This window comes from Alosa pseudoharengus, unplaced genomic scaffold (assembly GCF_046254945.1).
Source record: "Alosa pseudoharengus isolate Yale_2024_CS ecotype anadromous, Long Island Sound unplaced genomic scaffold, YU_APseudo_1.1 YU_APseudo_1.1_scf_7, whole genome shotgun sequence".
In the NCBI taxonomy this organism is placed as follows: domain Eukaryota; kingdom Metazoa; phylum Chordata; class Actinopteri; order Clupeiformes; family Clupeidae; genus Alosa; species Alosa pseudoharengus.
The window spans coordinates 35,607,895-35,629,522 of NW_027468859.1; the positions used below are offsets into that span (position 1 = coordinate 35,607,895).

Here is a 21,628-nt window from a genome sequence, read left to right on the forward strand (position 1 = left end):
ACTTCCACTTAATCATCCTGTTTGTCCCACCTATTGTGTATGGATTCTCAATATCCTGCCCTGAAGGCTTCCAACTGAAAGCCAAGCAAAGATCTTTTGTGGCCTACTGTATCTTTTCCATGATGTTCCAAGTATTAAGCCCAGTCAGGGAATGTTCCCGTAGTCTTTGTGACACATAGGAATATGGTGTTCATATTGCCATGATTTCACCTCAAAGCTATTTTGGTTGATCCACACATAAAAAGACCAGTTTGAATTCCAGTGATGTTTGATCAGAGGTGGACAGTAACTAAGTAAATTTACTTGATTACTGTACATATGATTTTACTTGAAGTATTAATATTTTTGGAAACCTGTGACTTTTACTCCACTACATTTGAAAGACAAATACTGTACTTTTGACTCCACTACATTTGAAATATGAGCATGAAGTACTCCTATACTTTTAACCACATTTGATTCTTTAAATGCAATAATGCGATAGACCATCTTGAAGTTTATTATTATGACCGCCGCTAGCGAAGCGGTCATATAGGGATTGTCAAAGTTTTTTTTTTTTTTTTTCCGTCATCTACTTCCTGAAATTTTGGTCAACGATACCCGGGGCACCGAAACACCGGGGCACATGAAATTTGGTGGGTATGTAGCCCCACTAGACTTTTACGGAAAATTTTCGTTTGGTCCCCGGGGGCCACTCCCCCTGGGCCCCCCGAAACCCAAAAAATGCAGTTTTTCCTAAATAACTACCTGAACCGTGGCACCGAGGATGAAGACATTTTTATGGTATGTTGGTCTCAAGGGCCCACATCAACCTAGCCCATAATCACTCATTTGTGATTTGCACCCCCCCGGTAAAAAATGAAAATGCAATATAATTCTGCTTTAATCGCCCCTCTCTTCAGTTAAGAAGTTCAGAACTGCACCAAATTTTATGTGTATGATTAACCTGACATTTTCTGGGGGTATGCCAAGTTTCGTAGAATTTCATCCATGGGGGGGTCTAAAAAATGAAGTTATGTGTACATTTAGTGACTGTACTGTACACTCATTGGCCTGTAGATGGTCGTGCACACATATACACACGCACACACACACACAGGCACGTATACCATCAGTATCGGCAATTAGAACGGCCGATACATAATTACAAATTTAGTAGGATTAAAGGAAAACCAAATATTCATCATAATAATTTGGCTGCATTTCCAGTATTGGCGTCCCGTAGTCGTTTGTCCACTAGATGGCGCATCGTTGCAGTGAGACGTAATTTTGTTGGAAGTTAATCTAAAGTGGGTTGGAAAGACACGCTTCCTACCATAGATATATGGCTTCCTACAAGGACAAGACAGTAGGCATACAGTAGTTTACCGCAGAGAACGTCTAAGGGTAGGATGATTTCTGCATGACATGTAATTCCCATTTCCTCTTGAAGCCGAAATAAATCTGAGAATGTTTATCGGACATGCTTGTTTTTTACTGCAGGTAGGCTACGTTAATCCTATCAATAGCAGAACGTAGGTAAAATAATGTTACCATTAGCATGCTTGAGTGATGGAGGCCAATTTGATTATTGATGTATTTGTAGAAAACCATAAATGCGTTTATAGGCTACCAAGCAAATTGATAACAGCACTAATTGTATCTTTCGACTGTCATCTCATTTGCTTATGACCATAACCAAGGCTACTAACAGGAGCTAAGTGAGTTAGCCACAATATTCGCTACGAGATGGTTTTTAAATGGAAAATATATAGGCCTGAAAGATAACCTGTCTATGATGCATCCTAAACACCGGCCTGGGACATTTCTGCTCGAAGTCTCAAAAAGCAGTCAACGTTCATTCCCAAACACCCATATAGGCTACTTCAATCCTCTATTTTCAAAGGTGATTCAAGTAGCAGCTAAGGAAGCGCATGGCTCAAAGTAAAGTAACTGAAACTACATAAATTCGTCAAAGTTAATCATTTGTGTCAACTCGCCGCAATGTAGATTTATTAACGCACCCGTGATGATCTACATCTCCATTTAAACCAGATGTTTTAGAGCGCACGTTGAGATGTATTCATGGCAGGGCTGTACCTACACATATTTGTTGCACGTGCTACAAAAATCATTCTTTGCGATGAATGATTTAGTACCAACGTTACACCGGTCAGATACAGTTTTGCCTATGGCTATATCGTGAGACTGAGGCGCTTTTTGTTTGTTCGAAGTGCGTGTTTAGGGTGAGAGAGGAGTCGATGTGCTTTGATTCCAGCTTGGTAGTTGTAGTATATGCGATTAAAAAACACGTGTGTGTGAAGTATCCAAACAATGATAACGCTTTCATTATGGCTGCTTTAGCCACAGACCTTGAGCTACTGTACAGTGGGTTGTGTTCCATTTAGAAGTGTCCACTTCATTCGCCCTTTCGGTGATTCACACAGCTACTTGAAATGTATTACTACTGATATGCATAACTTTTCGCCAAGAGGTGGCAGCTTGATACTGTAAGGTGTAAGCCATTGGTTCCAAAGGAGATTTTATTTGGGTCGCCAGCATAGGCTAGTGACAATTTGTGTTGTGTAATAGGCCTAGCATAGGGCCTACCTTATGTTTGTTAACAGTCACGGTTTTGTCATAACTCCCTCTATGCATTTTTGCATTTACAATAGCTCTGAAACCGGGGGGCGAACACGTCGCAGGGGGGGGGCGCCAGTGCGTGGATATCTCAATCGCAAAATTAAACAATATTTTTATCGGGCGCCTAGCATGGAGTAGGCTGGGTGAAAATCAAAAGATTGAGCTTGGTCTGGCGAAAGCCAGACTAACCATGGACCTCATAGTTGCAAAATGCAAGGGAACATGAATCAGCATATTATTTGCACAAACAATAACGGACAGTAGCTCTTCAACTTTGCCCGTTAAAATGTGTAACAGTCTCGCAACGCATTTCATATTTGCTCCACTGGGTAAAACGGCATTTTGTTTTAGACTACTGGTATTTCATTTGTGCATTGACAATAAAGCTGAATATCATATGAACTACATGACTAAACTTGAATGTAGAAGAAACATTCACAAAAATCCGTGACATGACCTCTCTTCTTGATAGCTGTTGAAAACTGCATGGAACTGACATGGATTGTTTTGTTTAATAATAAATAAATGAATACATTATGCTGCTACCTTCTATCCTGGCGGGCCATCCTATATCATTGACATGTATAAGCTGAGCAAATTAATTTGCCGCCGCTAGGGTGCGTCTAGAAGCCTTCTGCTTTTCCCAAATACAATGTAGCCTACAGGTGTACCTTTCATCAGTCTAGTTGTAAGGACTGTGATGAACTGCCCTACTTGTGATTGTTTAGAGATTTTAAAGGTTTTATAACAATGCTACAAATGTTTTGGCCCAGAAACAAATCTATTCACCTTTGCAGCGCCAGTAGGCTACTTTGTGTGCCAAACAAGCATACACAAAAGTTTCAAGAGTGGGGGATGGAGTAGAAGATGGAGACAAATTCATTAATATGATTTATTTTCGCGGAATGGATGTACAGGACTGAGCGGCGGTCATATTTTGTACCGCTATGCGGTACATCTAGTTATGATATAGGGATTGTCAAAGTTTTTTTTTTTTCCGTCATCTACTTCCTGAAATTTTGTTCAACGATACCCGGGGCACCGAAACACCGGGGCACATGAAATTTGGTGGGTATGTAGCCCCATATATGCAATATCATTCTGCTTTAATCGCCCCTCTCTTCAGTAAAGACGTTCAGAACTGCACCAAATTTTATGTGTATGATTAACCTGACATTCTCTGGGGGTATGCCAAGTTTCTAAAAAATTAAGTTATGTGTACATTTAGTGACTGTACACTCATTGGCCTGTAGATGGTGGTGCACACATATACACATGCACACACACACAGGCACCCACATACTATCGGTATTAGAACGATACATAATTACAAATTCAGTAGGATTAAAAGAAAGCCAAAATAAATATTCATCCTCATCATCATGGCTGCATTTCCAGTATTGGCGATAAGTAGTCGTTTGTCCACTAGATGGCGCATCGTTGCAGTGAGACATAATTTTGTTGGAAGTTAATCTAAAGTGGGTTGGAAAGACACTACGCTTCCTACAAGGACAAGACTGTAGCAGAGAATGTCTAATAAGGGGAGAACCTTCACTCTCGGAACTCTTCCGGTGTGGTACTGCATCTAGGGGCGCTCACGGGCGAGTCCAGAATGAATGGAGGTCTATGGAGCTGTACCCCTCAAAATCCACTTTTCTCGGGATATAATTTTTTTTCAAGTAATTTGAATATTGTATTCGAAAGGGGAGGCAAAGACAATACACTTGGTTGAGTATTATATTTTTTAAAGTCACTTAATTGTTCTAAAAAGCATCAATGCTAGCGTGTTATGGGCAACAACGACCCAACCTGTAAGAAAACGAAAGGACATGACTCCCGGATTATTTCACTTTTGATTGAAAATCAAAATATCCATTTTGCGAAAAATAAAATAAAATCTGAGGGTTTCAGTTGTTAAATAGGTGAAAACATCAAATGTAGCCATGTAGCTCCATAGGACCCCATGTATTTTGGACTCGCCCGCGATCGCCATCTAGGTGAACTCTGGTGAACTGCAGCCAAATTCGGTTTGTATGGGATTAATAGAGTGGGGAGGCTCTCCTTAGAAGGGCTCTGACTGTAGGCTACAGTAGTTTACCCATAGACAGTAAAAGAAATGGACGAACAGACTCCGTCGTTTTCAATGGGAGGGCACTGAGTCAAATAGAACGATTTTTCAGTTGGTCCCAAGGGGGCAGGCGAATTCCCGGAAGTAGAAGCATCGATGTAGCGGTGGTTATCAACTCTCTGCTAACCCCATAGAACGCCCATTCACTGAGGATTTTTTTGAACTCCCATAACTTCATATAACATATATCATGTGCCGATATTTTAGCTTCTGTGTTATCTACATAAACAATAAAAGGCAAAACAAGACTCGATTACCTCGTACGTAACGTTAGGTTCCCTTAAGAAGAATGTTTAGCATGTCCGGTTGAAGGGAAGCTAACGCACTGAAGGGAGATAACCGTATTGTTTGGATAAGAAGCGTAGTCCAGCCAGCACGGAAACTCGTGAGCTATGTAGCCTACAATAGCATGCATTGTATGTTAAGGTAAAGCATAGAGGCAAGTAAACCTAATGAAAAACAGTAGTTTTACCGTTAGGTAGTCTAACGATAATCATTTCAGAGGTTTTCGATGGATTGACCGTAGGTCAGAAAAGAAGATTAGCTTCAAGGCTGGAAGCTATAACTTTTTTGTTTTGTTTTACCATGACTGTTTTTGAAGATGATCATGTGTGGTAGTTTCAACATTAACACGACTTGATATCACTTGTGAGGATGATATTAATAATAATACATAAATAAATGTTTAACTTTGATGACTTTGAAGACGAAGGAAGTGTGAGAAGAATTTCTGTGTATCTATCATATGAGCTACAAGATTCAGTTCGATGGCTAACGTCACGAAGTTAAGTGCGAGTCTGCGCAGTACTGAAAAATTCAGTACCAACTGAAAAATGACTCAGTGCCCTCCCATTGAGAACAACGGAGTCTGTTCGTCCATTTCTTTTACTGTCTATGGTTGGTCCCCCCAGTACTGCGCAGACTCACACTTAACTTCGTGACGTTAGCCATCGAACTGAATCTTGTAACTCATATGATAGATACACAGAAATTCTTCTCACACTTCCTTCGCCTTCAAAGTCATCAAAGTTAAACATTTATTTATGTATTATCATCCTCACCAAGTCGAGTTAATGTTGAAGCTACCACACATGATCATCTTCAAAAACAGTCATGCTAAAACAAAACAAAGTTATAGCCTTGAAGCTAATCTTCTTTCCACTTTTCCGACCTACGGTCAATCCATCGAAAACCTCTGAAATGATTAGTGCCCTTTTTAAAAAAAATTAGGTTTACTTTTTTATTATTATTAGGTTCCCTCTGTGTAATGCTTTACCTTAATATACGGTCGTGTATGCTAGGTTTTGCTTATGAGTTACCGTCATAGACAGTAAGGTGGACTGAGCTTCTTATCCAAACAATATGGTTATATCCCTACGGCGCGAAAGAGATATTACGTCAAAGCTAGCTTCCCTCCAACCGAACAAGCTAACCATTCTTCTTACGGGTAACCAACGTTACGGACGAGGTAGTGGAGTCTGTTTTGCCTTTGTAGTGTTTATGTGGATTACACAGAAGCTACAATATCGGCACAGGATATATGTTATATGAAGTTATGGTATTTCAAAAAAATCCTACAATGAATGGACTTCACAGTCCCGCCCACAGGAGTTTCCGGAAGTAAGAATTCAATGCAATTTCTCCATTGACAATTCGGGTATAAGCCATAAAAACTTAACTGCACATGGTAGACTCAAAACCAGCTACGGCTGTACTAAGCGATTGTGTATGCTCATATAGACGCCAAAAGTTCACGGGGCACTAACCTTGTTTTGAGATAAATGTCTTTTATTCGCGGTCTTGGATAAGTACTTCATTACCCACAATCCTGAACAATCCCACAATCCCACAGTGATGCCTCTGATTGGTGGAAAGGCCGTTAAGGTCATAGCAGAGCCCGTCTACGGAGAGCCTTGCCACTCCGTATTAAGTCCCATTGTACCGAATTTTGGTTGCAGTTCCACTAGATTTCCACTGGGGGCGATCGCCATGAGTGCAGAATGAATGGGAGTCAATGGAGCTAGACGGCTAAATTTGCCTCTTTCACCTGATTGTCGTTGACAAATCTCAGATTTGATTGTAGTTTGTATAACTTCAACATGGGTTATAGGTCAAAAGTTGAATGAACGAGTACTTATGTCCTTTTGATTTCTTACAGGTTGGGTCGTTGTTGCCCATAACACGCTAGCATTGTGCTAATGAATGACGTCATAGACACGTTTGAAAGGCTTTTTAGAACAATTAAGTGACTTTAAAAAATATAATACTCAACCAAGTGTATTTTCTTTGCCTCCCCTTTCGAAAACAATTTTCAAATTACTTGGAAAAAAATTATATCCAGAGAAAAGTGGATTTTGAGGGGTACAGCTCCATAGACCTCCATTCATTCTGCACTCGTGGACGAGCGCCCTCATGTGGAACCACAGCAGGAACTGCAACCAGTTCAGAAACCGGAAGTTTTCCGAGAGTGGCAGTTCTCCCCTTATTAGACATTCTCTGGTCATAGTTTGAAACTTAATCAGCGAAAATTATTGACAAAAATGGCGGAGTCTTTTTACTGCCTATGGTGAAATTCTTAATGTGAATAAAAACTTTCTAGACGAACATTGGTACTTGTATCAACAAGGATTGTGGTTTATATATCACACGAACTTAGTCAGGGCCAATACACCATCAAATAGAACACTGGAAATGCTAGTTTGAACACTTAACTTTTCAGTTAGCCGACAGGCTAATCATTAGCCTTTCAGACATTAGAATGTCATTATAATGCTGCTAACATTAGCCTACATGCTGCAACACAGGTATGAAATATATTATGTTTTAGTGACCTTGTTGTTTCTGTGAATATGAATTGTTGTTTATATGAAACATCAACTTAGTCGAGGCATAAAAAGCCCTGTATATCCCCATTAAGTACTTAAACCTTTGAACTAGCTAGCTACTAGCTGATAGCACAGGCTGGATGCTACCACCGGCTAGACACTGCAGTAAAATGGTTAGCAAACCGTCCATGCCCCCGTGAATATTTCACTGTTTCAAGGACGAAATCAAGAGTGTCCAAAGGGGTGAAAACCACTTTAAATCGGGTCACATTATTGACTGTTGTGTGTCGAGGGTCAGCTTGTGGGTTTTGTAAGGGCCAGCATGAGGGAAAAGACCTATCAAACCTACGAAGTTGTGTGGTGAGTTTTGCAGGGAGGTTGGTAATGCTAGTTAACATTAGCTTGGCTACTGTAGCCTTCATACTGTACGAGCCATATCATCAATCATTAACCTAGAAATACTTCTTCGTACATTTAATGAACATTTTGTGTAATAATTCACAGCAAGTTAATAAACTGAATATGGTGGTCCAAGAGCAGACCATGCACCGGTCCATGCATCAGGATGGCAGTCAGATATGAAGCACTGCACAATGTTGCTAACGTTAACGTTAACCGGTTTCACACACACGATATAAAATACACGATGGTAAATATAACATTCAATACCAAAACACTATTATTTACACGATTACTCCTGAAATAACTGCTATTAACTATATAAAAATCATTGTTTGGAGGAAAGGGTTCGCATGCTGTCGCCGGTTGGAAACATGGTTGGAAGTGATTTCGCGCTGGTTCGTGCTGCTTATATATTTTTCAGTGAGGCGCGGTGGTTTATGGGATGAGTAGTTCCTTCGCTCGGAAATAAAAATATGTATACAGTCTTGTACCTTTGACTTTTTTTGGACTTTCTCTTCGTTTTTTCACTCGAAATGATATGTTGTATGCTTATGAGTTACGCCGTAGCTGATTAGCCTAAGACATGCTCTAAAACTCTTTAGATACGGATTTTTCCAAAACGTCAATGGGAGAAATGAATGGGAAATGTACTTCCGGAAACTAAGCTCTCTCGGAGGAGGGGCGGGACTGTGATGCTCTATGGGAGTTAGCAGAGAGGTGGTCCCTCCAGCCTACGTCGATTACTTCCGGGAATTCGCCTGCCCCCTTGAGTTTACCGCAGAGAACGTCTAAGGGTAGGATGATTTCTGCATGACATGTAATTCCCATTTCCTCTTGAAGCCGAAATAAATCTGAGAATGTTTATCGGACATGCTTGTTTTTTACTGCAGGTAGGCTACGTTAATCCTATCAATAGCAGAACGTAGGTAAAATAATGTTACCGTTAGCATGGTTGAGTGATGGAGGCCAATTTGATTATTGATGTATTTGTAGAAAACCATAAATGCGTTTATAGGCTACCAGCAAATCGATAACAGCACTAATTGTATCTTTCGACTGTCATCTCATTTGCTTATGACCATAACCTAGGCTACTAACAGGAGCTAAGTGAGTTAGCCACAACACGTTCGCTACGTGATGGTTTTTAAATGGAAAATATATAGGCTACCTGAAAGATAACCTGTCTATGGTCTCAAAAAGCATCTGAGTCAACGTTAATTCCCAAACACCCATATAGGCTACTTCAATCCTCTATTTTCAAAGGTGATTCAAGTAAGGAAGAGCATGGCTCAAAGTAAAGTAACTGAAACTACATAAATTCGTCAAAGTGAATACTTTGTGTCAACTCGCCGCAATGTAGATTTATTAACGCACCCGTGATGATCTACATCTCCATTTAAACCAGATGTTTTAGAGCCCACGTTGTAGTGTTGTCACGATACCAAAATTATGACTTCGATACGATACCTGTCATAAATATCACGATGCTCGATACTAAAACGATACTACGGCGAAATCCTAAGATATCTGGAGAAGAAAGGACTCATACCTCCTCCAAGTGTATTGAGTCATTTGTGTTGAATTTGGTGCACTTTTGTAGTGTGTAGGTCAATTCTGGGTTCTAAACTTCTAAACTTCCTACATAATGATTATTTTTTTATAGTCAGTAAAATAGTAGGCCTAATTTCTGTGATTAAGTCCTTTATTGTTTGTTATAGTTAATTTACATTGTGTTGTGTTTTGGCAATAAAGTAGCTTTAAATAGCCAAACTAGGCTAGATCAAGGTCAGTGTTCAAATTACTGCATGCAAATCACTGAATGCTATGCAGAGGGGCCTAATCTTTAGGCCATCTGATGTACTGTATAGGCTACCCTAGGCCTTCCCGTGTTCATGGGATTTCTTTGACAGTTGCAAAGGGGAAAATGTGAGGATAGTCTTCTTTGCGCCCAGTGTACAAGTACGACGTTCCAACCACTCAGGTCTTCGTCAGATAGGCCTACACCATTACCTGTTGCAATATATCTGTGTGCATTACTACATTACGTCTATTTCTTTGATAACATGATTTGCTAGCACGTACTGTAACAATACGCCGCTATTATTATTAGGACTCAACACGCTTTGGTGGTATTATGCTGTGGGCTTTAATTAGCGCATTTCGGGTAGCCTATCCTACATCTGGGCAATAATTATTGAACAAATTGCAGTCTACATGCCATGACAAATATTACCAGTAGTAGGCTACTGACCGAACATGAAATAGATCGTTTACAAGTTATGGTAATGTTATTCTGGCGTGAACATTGCGCTTTCATCACGTTAGCACCCTATGATTACAGCTCGTTATGTCTCGTCAAAATGATTACAGCTCGTTATGTCTCGTCAAAATTCATTGATGAAGGAAGGTTCGCTTTATCCCAGAGAACCATACTCGTTTCACTTAGGCTAGACTAAAACATAAGAGAAGAACTTGGCACTAACCATGTAGTCGTGTTTTCTATAGCATATTCGTTAACCTGTCGATCTTTGAACTCTTTAAAAATGTTGGGATATGTCTGCGAGGTGTTTTGCCAAGTTCCATGCGTAGCCTACTGCTTTTAAATGACTTTGTGTACCTGATGGCTTGCCTTAATTCGCGATGTATCCGAAATAGTTGTAGATTTCACTGCACCTTTTGTTTTATCCACAAGGCCTAGAACTGTCGGCAAAGAACTATGACGTTGGCTGCGCACTCACTCACTCAGAGCTGCCTGCTTGACACGCCCACTTGCCTAGATGCGTGAAAGGAGCAGTGAGAACAGCAGTTCACACAGACATTATTATTTTAATAAAGTATCGATTCTAAAAACGTCTGAAATCGTATCGTTTTTTGCGTGAAGGCATCGCGATACCTTTTTAGTATCGATACACCGTGCAACACTACCACGTTGAGATGTATTCAGGGCAGGGCTGTACCTATATTTGTTGCACGTGCTACAAAAATCATTCTCTGCGATGGATGATTTAGTACCAACGTTACACCGGTCAGATACACTTTTGCCTATAGCTATTCCGTGAGACTGAGGCGCTTTTTGTTTGTTCGAAGTGCGTGTTTAGGGTGTGAGAGGGGAGTCGATGTGCTTTGGTTCCAGCTTGGTAGTTGTAGTCTATGCGATTAAAAAACACGTGTGTGTGAAGTATCCAAACAATGATAACGCTTTCATTATGGCTGCTTTAGCCACAGACCTTGAGCTACTGTACAGTGGGTTGGGTTCCATTTAGAAGTGTCCACTTCATTCCCTTTCCGTGATTCACAGCTACGTGAAATATTACTACTGATATGCAAAACTATTAACTTTTCGCCAAGAGGTGGCAGCTTGATACTATACTGTAAGGTGTAAGCCATTGGTTCCAAAGGAGATTTTATTTGGGTCGCCAGCATAGCCTAGTGACAATTTGTGTTGTGTAATAGGCCTAGCATAGGGCCTACCTTATATAGCTTATAGTTCGTTAACAGTCACGGTTTTGTCATAACACCCTCTATGCATTTTTGCATTTAGAATAGCTCTAAAACCGGGGGGCGAACACGTCGCAGGGGGGGCGCCAGTGCGTGGATATCTCAATCGCAAAATTAAACAATATTTCTATCGGGCGCCTACCATTGACTAGGCTGGGTGAAAATCAAAAGATTGCGTGACAACAACAATAACGGACAGTAGCTATTCAACTTTGCCCGTTAAAATGTGTATGAACAGTCTCGCAACGCATTTCATGAAGGCCCTTTTTAGTAGGGGGGCCTATGTGTCTAATTTGGGGGCCTGTGGGATTCGCACGTTAATTTTTGGAGACTATTATATCTTTGTTCTAGGTGTTCTTAAGAGTAAAAAAAAACATGTCTCCATTTTTTTTGAAGGTTTTGAAGGACCCAAATCAAAGGTCAAATTCAGAAAAGGTCAAATATGGTGTTTTGTCCATAAACCTCACATTGCTGGTATTATAGCATAGGGTTTGGTGCCTACAAGGTGTGCAAAAGTGGGCCACATAAACAATACAACATTATAAAACATTTTTAGGCCTCTTTAACAAGAAATTGTGCCTAAAATTCTCGAAATTGTCTGCTAAAAAAATAATACTTCAATATCAATACAATCAATTCATGCCTATTAGTGTTCTTGAGTGTAGGCCTAGCCTGCTCTGTCAGTTCTTGTCTACACCCATTCAGAGCACAAAGTGCAGAGATCTCTGTTAAATCAAGTTTAATAGACTTAATAGACTTTTACATAGTACCAGCTGAAGTCTGTAAGGCCTTCCGTAGCTTATGTAAGTGTGATGAAAAGAAAGGGTAAAGGATCAGATAGACAAACAGACAGGTGTGTGTGTGTGTGTGTGTGTAAGAGAGAGAAAGAGAAAGTGAGACACTACCAGCATGGATGTATTATGAACTTTCAGGCCCCTGGGCCCAGATGTATTAAGGGCCACCCACTAATTGTTGCGGGGGACATTTTAAAAAATGTATTTGATGTGATTTCCTATATTCTGGTGCATTTTGGGGATGGCCAATACTTTAATTCAATCAGATTCATAGCCTATATGTTGATATGATGTGTTGGTATTGAGGCAATGATTCCATGCAATGGCTTGGGCGCCCCGACTCCTTGTCTCCCCTGGGCTTGGGCCCGGTAGGCCCATGCAGTAATCCATCCCTGACTACCATTGACAGTTGGCTGATGATAGCTGGCAGTGATAGAATTTAGAATATAGAATGACCTGAAGCACATAGTGCTCTGTTCTTCATTGTTGGTGATATTAGTGACCTTCTATCCTTCTACATTTGAGCAAGCACATTTTCATAGTCCATGGTGGCACAGTCTAGTTAGGTTATATTCTGAGGTGTGTCTTTCTGTTAGTCAGGTGATGGCACACATATTCTAAAAGAAACAGATTTTGGGCTATGTATCCAGTGGCAGATATGTGTGTACTGGTGAATGAACCATCACTAGAGACATACGCCAAATTTCTTGTTTTTGTCCATGAGAGAGTATAGAGATGGGGATCACAGATCAGCCAACGATTACATTGTTACAGTGCAGTTATCTTACAAGAGAACAAAGCAGTTTGGCACAGGAACTGCTACAAATCCACCTGTAACAGTGAGCATCTGCAGCATGCTAAGATTCGCTACTAGAAATCATGTGAAGCAGGCAGGACTCAGTGTCTTCAGAAAAGACGTGGTAGACCATCTTCTGAACCTGCAGCAACACCTGCAACTGCATCAAGTCCATCTAGAGGGACTTTGTACACTTGTTCAGCAGCAGCTGCTGCCAGCATAGATAAGTGCTTCTTCTGTCAGAAGCAGACAAAAGAGCTTCTTCATGAGTTGTCCTCTTTCAATGCAGGCAAACAACCAAGAACTATAAGTAATATTTTGAAGTCAATGACTTTTAACAGGTAGCCAGTGTAAAGATGCTAGGATGGGGAAAATATGTTCATATTTTTTGTGTGTGTGAGCAGCTGCATTTTGAATAAACGGTTAGCTCTTTAGACAGGTATTATTACAACCAGCATAATAGCATTGCAATAGCATTGCAATAGTCTATCCTTGAGATGACAAAACATTCATTTCTTGGCATCTGGTAAGGAGAAGGACTTCCTTATCTTTGAAATGTTCCTTAAATGGTAAAATTAAGTTTTGGTGATCTGTTTTATGTGATTACTTAGTGCTAGGTCCTGGTCAATTATAACTCCCAGGTTTTTAACACTTGTGGATGAGGTCAGTGTAAGATCACTATATGTAGCCTGTGATGTGGATAGGATATCCCTCATCTTTTTGAACCTAAAACCATGACTTCTGTTTTATCTGAGTTCACAAGCAGGAAATTATTCGTCATCCATGTCTTTATAGCTCTTATACATGTGTCAAGTTTGGCTAACGGGGTTAATTCATCAGGTTTTATGGAGAGGTATAGTTATGTATCATCTGCTAAACAACAGGGGCCCCAGTACTGAGCCTTGAGGCACTCCATATTTTACCATAATCTGGGTAGATGGTTTATTATGGACCTGTACAAATTGTTGACGGTTAGGAAGGTATGATCTAAACCAAGCGAGTGCTGAGTCTTTGATGCCTATCAAATTTTCAAGCCTAAGTAGTATGTCATGGTCTATGCTGTCAAAGGCAGCGCTGAGGTCCAGGAGGACCAGTATAGATACAAGGCTAGGTTTTTTGAGGGAGAGCTTAATAACAGATGTCTTAAACGACTGCCGGGAGCATGTTACACACATGAAATGTCAAAGTAACAAGCCCACACATCTGTGGGTGAAGCCAATTCTTATACCTTACCCCACACCCATGAAAACTCACAAGTTGTCACCCTCCATTAATCACTTAGCCATCTGGTATTTTAACAGAGATAAGAAATGTTTACAAACCCCCATCCTGAGGGTTACCCACAGTGAAATGTTTACAACCCCCCATCCTAGTTGGAACATTCAATGAGAAAAGTAAAAATTATCCCACACATGCCCTGACAGAATTATTTATAATCTAGAGCAAAACATTATCCAGGAAGGGGAGACCAGTCTTAAGAAGGTGAGTACAAATAGGGTTTAGTAGACTATTTGTAGATTTTGATGAGGACATTGTGGAGGTGAGATCTAATATGTTGTGTATATGTAAATGAATTAAATGTTGTTTGAGGTCTCATCTGTGATTCAGTGATTTTGCTATCTTTCAGCAATGGAGTATGTGTATTTGGTGAAACTGATTGGTTATTGATCTTATCTCTAATTGTTTGACAATCATAATACTGACATACAATCATACTGTTGAAAATAATAAAATAACTGTTTTGTGAACTTTATTCAACATAGCCAGTGATTTAGGCAATATTTATGGTGTTAATTATAGTGAAATATACAATTTCACAAAAATAGGGTTAAAACAGGTTAAAAAAAATGGAGACATCATTTTTCTCCATGTTCAATGACCTCTAAAGACAGTCCAACCACTCTCCAAAAATTAACATTTCAATCCCACAGAAACCACATAGGCCCCCTGACTATTTGGACATGTCAGTTATTTGCACCACTGGGTAAAACGGCATTTTGTTTTAGACTACTGGTATTTAATTTGTGCATTGACAATAAAGCTGAATATCATTTGAACTAGATGACTAAACTTATGCATATGTAGAAGAAGAAACATTCACAAAAATCCATGACATGACTCTTCTTGATAGCTGTTGAAAACTGCATGGAACTGACAGGGATTGTTTTGTTTAATAATAAATAAATGAATAAATACATTATGCTGCTACCTTCTGCTTTTCCCAAATACAATGTAGCCTACAGGTGTACCTTTCATCAGTCCAGTTGCAATGGATGGACTGTGATGAACTGCCCTACTTGTGATTGTTTAGAGATTTTAAAGGTTTTATAACAATGTTACAGATTTTTTGGCCCAGAAACAAATCTATTCACCTTTGCAGCGCCAGTAGGCTACTTTGTGTGCGGAATGTGTGCAAACACACATTCCAAACAAGCATACACAAAAGTTTCAAGAGTGGGGGATGGAGTAGAAGATGGAGACAAATTCATTAATATTATTTATTTTCGCGGAATGGATGTGCAGGACTGAGCGGCGGTCATATTTTGTACCGCTACGCGGTACATCTAGTTTTTTCAATAGTTAAATTTGAACTGTAACAGCTGAATTGTAATGATGGTGACAACAGATTCTTATCCTCCATGTCAGGGTTGTGCACAAATCGAATTGCAATTCTGCTTCCTGTTTGCTACCTCAATTGAAATGCAAGTGAAATTCAATAATTGAATTGGAATTTAAGAGCCTGTTTCAATTCAATTCTGGAATTTTGCACAAGCCTGCTCCATGTAGCCTGGTAGAACCCGGATAAACCTGTTAGCAATTGAGATTTGAGAAGTGGTCTGGTGTTAACCAGGCTATCCTCTATGATCATTGCGAAATTGGAATGAAATTAGTCATTCACCACATAGCTAGATCTTTAGCCTATATTACACGATAAATAATCTACTCATAATTGAGTTATCTGGTTTTGTATTCGGCCGTAAAAATGTTTTAGATTTGTGAACAGAGAATGAATAATGATTTAAATTATATTATTGAATCCATTTGAACAAGTCCTATGACCGACCAAAAATACTTGTACTTCTGAATACTTAAGTATTTTTAAAAGCAAGTACTTCTGTACTTCAACTTCTACGTAAACATCTGACTTAGCAACTTTCACTTGTATTGGAGTAATATTTGACATGGTGTACCTATTGTTTCACTTAAGTAATGGAATTGTGTACTTCGTCCAGCTCTGTGTTTGATAAGAAGCATTTATTACTAATTAATTTGCATTTAGTAAAGTACGTTTTCTCTGAAGCAATCCCTGGTTGGACTCTAAGTCTCTATGTGGCAAACATGGCTTTGATGTGATTCTTGTTATGCTAATCTGATTATACAGATTGTGTACAACTGCTGCTTCATGGCCTTGGGAGCCTTGGAGCCAGCAGTGCCCACCACACACTTTTAATTCAGCGAACGACTGGTTCCTCGCCCTCCCCAACACCAGCTCTAAGGGTAGACCTTAAGGCATGCTGGGTTCGAGAGGCTTATTACAGGGAGGAGGAAGCAGGCTGAATGGGTCTATACCCCCAAGCCAGACTCATGTCCTGTCTTTGAGGCAAAGTGGCCAACTTTCCAAGCTGAGGAATGTCTTTCAAAACACAGCTCTACAATTACCCACTGAGTGCTTCACTCACATACACACAGACACACAGACACACACACACACACACACACACACACATCCTAGAAAGGCACCATTTTGAGTGAAAGAGCCTGCATCTCTAGAGCTGTTTATTTAGCTGGTGAATGTGGCACATTTTGTGATGGAGTGTAATGTCCATTGAAATATACAATAGGCTGTTTTGGCAAAAGGACACAAGGTGTGAATTTTAAATAAACATAAAATGATTTAAAACATGTGACTGTGAATTAAACATGAGTACATCTCTCTCAACAGGGAAATGGTCCTCATGTTACACCTATGTAGAGTACAAGAGAATAAACAATAGCTGACTAAAACACCAAGTGCTATATTTCAGGGCAGTAATATGGTGTTAACTGATCTAAGGCAAGATACAGGTCAAGATGAAGTCCTGAAGTTAAGGTTAACCACTAGCTAGCTCGCTGGCTTTATCTCATTGCATTCATTTACCTGAACATCAACAATATTGCGGTATTGGTGGCCTCAGACTAATGCTGAGCTAAAGATTTTATGGCCAATCTGCATCGTCTCTCACCCGTGTAATGCTGAGTTTATGCACTCTGTGACGCACAAAGATAAATCATGTAAAACACGTATTTTTTGTTACTTTCTACCACCTGGTATCCTTTGGCAAGACACTGACATCTTCTTGAACTCCAGACCTCTGAAACCAAGCAAGCTGCTTCTCTCAACTATCCAAAGACTTGTCACAACATGTGATTCTCAAAGGCAGCAAACGCACAACCATTCATTGAAGGTGGAGTAATAACTTTGTGTTTATAGACCACTTAAATGTATTACAATCCTTCTGAACTTACTCTTGACAAAATGTCAAAATAATTTCTGCATATTTCCTTTATATGATATGGCTACGTTGTTTTCACATTCTGAGAGTTCTTGCCATAGCCCTGGTTCCAAAGTTTCTGCCTGGCATGTGGGTCAAATAGAGCCCTCTCAGAGTGACTTGTCATATATTAGCATTTCACTGAAAACTCTGCCCACAGTTGCTTGCTGTGATTTTATAATCACACCAACTACTGCATGCAAATGATAGTGTTACAGGATTTTGGAGATTTACCTCGCATAACAGATGACTGTAGCATGCATGTCAACATATGACAAGCTGTGAGGTGCGATATTAACTTCACATCAAACAACTTGAGGAAAAGTTCAACATCATTTTAATTGTAGAAAAATAGAATTGTGTGAAATAATACACTAAAACATACCATACATAATAATATTTTTAAACAATTATATATATATATATATATATATATATATATATAATGTTTCTGTGTTTCTGCCATGTGTTATATGGTTGTAAGTTATTGTTATGGTAGAATGCAACTGTATCTCACTCAGCAAACCTTCCTGGTGCAAGTTTATTAAATTACCTCAGGAATCTTTAGCAGCCCCACGCTAATAGCACTCTAAACAATGCCCAGTTGTTGTGAGGTCATCCGTAATCATCCCCTTGCTTGTCCTCATCTGTCTGTTTGCCTTGGCGAGGGCCCTGTAGAAGCCCTGTACACCCCACTAGTTCCAGTCCACAGAACTGAATACTGGTGCAAACAAAGTTAGCAATTTAGCTAATTTAGGTCGAAGGGGTCAATGTTAGGTCACTGGAGTGGTAGGAAGTCCTGCGTGTGCCACTCAAGCCTGTGGAAGGTCAGCGAAACGCAGGTCTCCAGTAACAGTCCAGACATCACAGCCAGCAGAGAAAGGCATCGGCCACAGTTCAGTAGAACTAAAGGAGATAGGATCATGTTAGTCACAATGTTGTACTTAACATTCTTACATTACAAATTCTGTTTAAGGCATTCAGGCCTCACATGTTCTTTAACATGCTGATAAATGCTATAAATGATATTATTTTTGACTACTTCTGACTACATAGTTCCGAACTATGAACACCAAGGGTATTTGGGATTACTTTAGAGCTAAATGGGCTGATAATTAATTTGTGTAAAAACCATTTACAAACAAGTAACAAAGCAGTCATTCATAAACAGTAACTAATTATTACTTTCATTGTTTCAAACCACAATAAAGGGCACAACATGCCTTGTGTTACATTAATAGCCAGTGCCTAATATAAAGTTCTATATCTGCTACAATTTGATTTATGAACTAAATCAGTTTTATTCATTAAGTGAACCAAGGAGGAATCTGATGTGCGATGGGCATGGCCATTCCAGTTTACTTATCTGACAAAATAACAAGGACAGCTTTGTGTGAGGCTGAGTGCTGATTTATTTGGTTTTCTGTGCCTAAAGTAGAATATGCAGGCACTGCCAAACTGCCAATCTGACTAAGTCTGACTGGAGTCTGGGGGGCTTGAACCACATCCATTTAACTGACGCAGTTGGGGCTTCAGTCCTTAACCAGAAGCTGCCACCTACTGGTGCAAATCATGCCTCCAGGCACTAATCTTATCCCCCAGTTAAGCCATTAAAGTCCCTTGCAATAAGACATTATGAAATAATTCTGAGAATTCTGTCACAGATGACTATGCTAAGACCACATGGTGATAATCGGGGGTTGATAATTATTCAAGGATTTCAAAAAACTTCATTGTCTATCACACAGTACTAGAAAATGTTCTTGGGTTAGAGGCTCATAGGGATTTGGGATAGAGGGAAAACAGAAAACATCCATAAATAATCCATACATTTTCCAAAATATTGGGGTGTTCCTTTAAAGGTGCCATGTGTAATGTCCGCCAAAAAATCAATTCATACTCCACATTCCATAAAAGATGGGGGCAGTATACCTCCAGAAAGTGAGTTGGTCTACCCTAGAGTAACAACCGAGACACGTGTATTGCAGTTTGGCTGGTGGTTGTGTTGCCCGCATACCGCCTCCCATGGCCGAAACTGGTATTATGACACCTGTCGGGCTGTGGCTAGTAATTTAGCATGCTAATTTAGGTTGATATCTCTGCAGCACTATACCTTGTCATTTTTTAAATGACATCATCGCCCTAATTTCTTCTCATTCTTTTGATGCGTGTAGCTCATTCTTTGGATATTTTTACCTCAATTATTACACATGGCACCTTTAAATGCATGACTGTACTGGCCTGTGTGTTGTAGCAGGACATGTTAAACAGTAACCGTAACTGTTACCTCTGACGGCCTGTGTGTTGGAGGTCAGCACAAAGATCTTAATGAGGCTGAAGCAGAGGGGCGAGTAGTCGTGCTCCCAGATGACTGCTGGGATGAGTAGCACCTTGCCGTAGCTGGACAGCAGCAGGGCTTTGACCAGCAGGTGGGTGTCCAGCACCTGGCCCCGCAGCCCCACCACCAGCCACAGACAGGCCAGCACACCACAAACGAACACAGCCAGCTCTGCAGGCGACAAAGACATTTCGGAGTGTTGTGTATTTTCCTAAATAATACCAGGACAGAGTGAGTATTTTATTTGTGTTTTATTTCTATTTTATTATTTATTTATTATGTATTATTAATATTCTCTTTCCAGTGCTTCCATATAGCTCCATGAAGACAACAATGGATTTTTTTTTTTTTTACTTAATTGTCTTCCTCGCAAATACAAGACAATTGCTTGCAGAATGTTGAATATCATAATATGGAAATTCTGTCTTTGGGATTCCTGGCTTTGTGGGAGTGGAGTGACATTTAGAGGTGCATGTTGAAGGTGAGGGATGTTTTACCGAGAGCTGCGAGTCCAAACATGCCATAGAAGTCCCATTCCCTGGTGTATCTGATGATGTCAGCAGGGTCACTGGTCTGTTCAGAGCCCTGCAGCTGGGACCATCTCAGATACGCCTCACACAGGAGGCAGAACACACACAGCTTCCAGTGAATCTGCCAGGGGCAAAAAAAACCAACAACAATGAACTTTCACACATGGATGCCACGTCTTTAGACTTTAGAGAGGCTAAAGCTATGCGTTGAGGAAATATAGTCACAACTGAATTCTGGGGGTTATTCAAAAAGTATCATGACTGATTGCATGTCTGCGTCTAAGCCGCTCTGGTGCCGTATTATATTTATACACAGTATCTCATAATCTGAATACGTGTGTATCTGCTTCCTTGAACCATGAATCTGTGTGCTTATAGGACAGAGTAATGTGTGAGCCATCACATAAACAATGATGAGAGAGGAGCATGGCCTATTAAACTAGGAATTGAAAACTAATATGAAAACGACCATTGGGGAAGCCAATCCCTGATTCACCTTGAGTGATTTTGGCCCTTTAGCAGTTCGATTCAGTCTTTACTTAGTCATGAACAACAGAAAACACGTTTTACTTTCCACTATTCTCTAAAGCAACAAACTGAGAACTTTCAGTTTTTGTCTGCAGTAAGTTAGCTATCTTTGAGTTGTACATATCCAAAGAGTACTTACATTGACCTCTGTGTTGAACAAAATGTGCCTGAATGCTTGAATTTTGCACAAGATGGCATCAATCAGAACAATGACAGGATCATACTCAATGTATTTGTCCACTGGCTTCTTACACGAGTCCTAAAACACATGAAGCTGGTTGTTATAGGCTACATCATGACAGTTCATTTGAGTGAGGACTACTGCTGTTTTATTTCTCCTCTCTTTTATCACAAACGTGTTTCGTTCTTCATATGGAATCACAGGACAGATAGATAGCCAGCACACAACAGTAAACACCAGTCTGTTAGCTACCTTGATATACAAGGACAAATATTTGAGTTTTGCTTACACATATGGTAATTTTTAAAATTCCGTTGCTGTAATCACGATGGAGCTCGTTCGCATCTTCATTGCACTCTATACATCGTAGTGCAGCTTTCGCCATTCTGCGCTGTCAATGTTTATGTGTTGAGATAACTGGCTGCTGCAGAAAGACCATAGACAGACCTCCAGT

At 40.0% G+C, this 21,628-nt stretch overlaps 1 protein-coding gene across 2 annotated transcripts; it reads right to left on the reverse strand.

Annotated features, from left to right (window-relative positions):
* Nucleotides 1-18,045: 18,045 nt before the first annotated feature.
* On the reverse strand, nt 18,046-21,628 carry arv1 (ARV1 fatty acid homeostasis modulator). 2 transcript variants are annotated; one of them, XM_076272808.1, is made up of 5 exons: nt 21,464-21,628; nt 21,133-21,252; nt 20,433-20,586; nt 19,885-20,106; nt 18,046-18,503 (listed from the first exon to the last, which is right to left on the reverse strand). In XM_076272808.1, the coding sequence occupies exons 1-5, from the start codon at nt 21,557-21,559 to the stop codon at nt 18,376-18,378; spliced, it is 720 nt and encodes a 239-aa protein (XP_076128923.1). In that variant the 5' UTR covers nt 21,560-21,628; the 3' UTR covers nt 18,046-18,375. The 2 variants fall into 2 exon arrangements, with proteins under 2 accessions (XP_076128923.1, XP_076128925.1); XM_076272810.1 differs by lacking the exon at nt 18,046-18,503 and adding an exon at nt 19,314-19,451 and having other exon boundaries at nt 19,815-20,106.

Bases quoted from the DNA above. Each gene is read 5' to 3' on its own strand.
- arv1 (XM_076272808.1), bottom strand. From the start codon at position 21,559: ATGGCGAAAGCTGCACTACGATGTATAGAGTGCAATGAAGATGCGAAC. The intron at 20,587-21,132 runs GTAAGTACTCTT...TGCCCCTGGCAG, and splicing joins TGTTCAACACAGAGGTCAAT to ATTCACTGGAAGCTGTGTGT. The intron at 20,107-20,432 runs GTAAAACATCCC...TGTCGCCTGCAG, and splicing joins GTTTGGACTCGCAGCTCTCG to AGCTGGCTGTGTTCGTTTGT.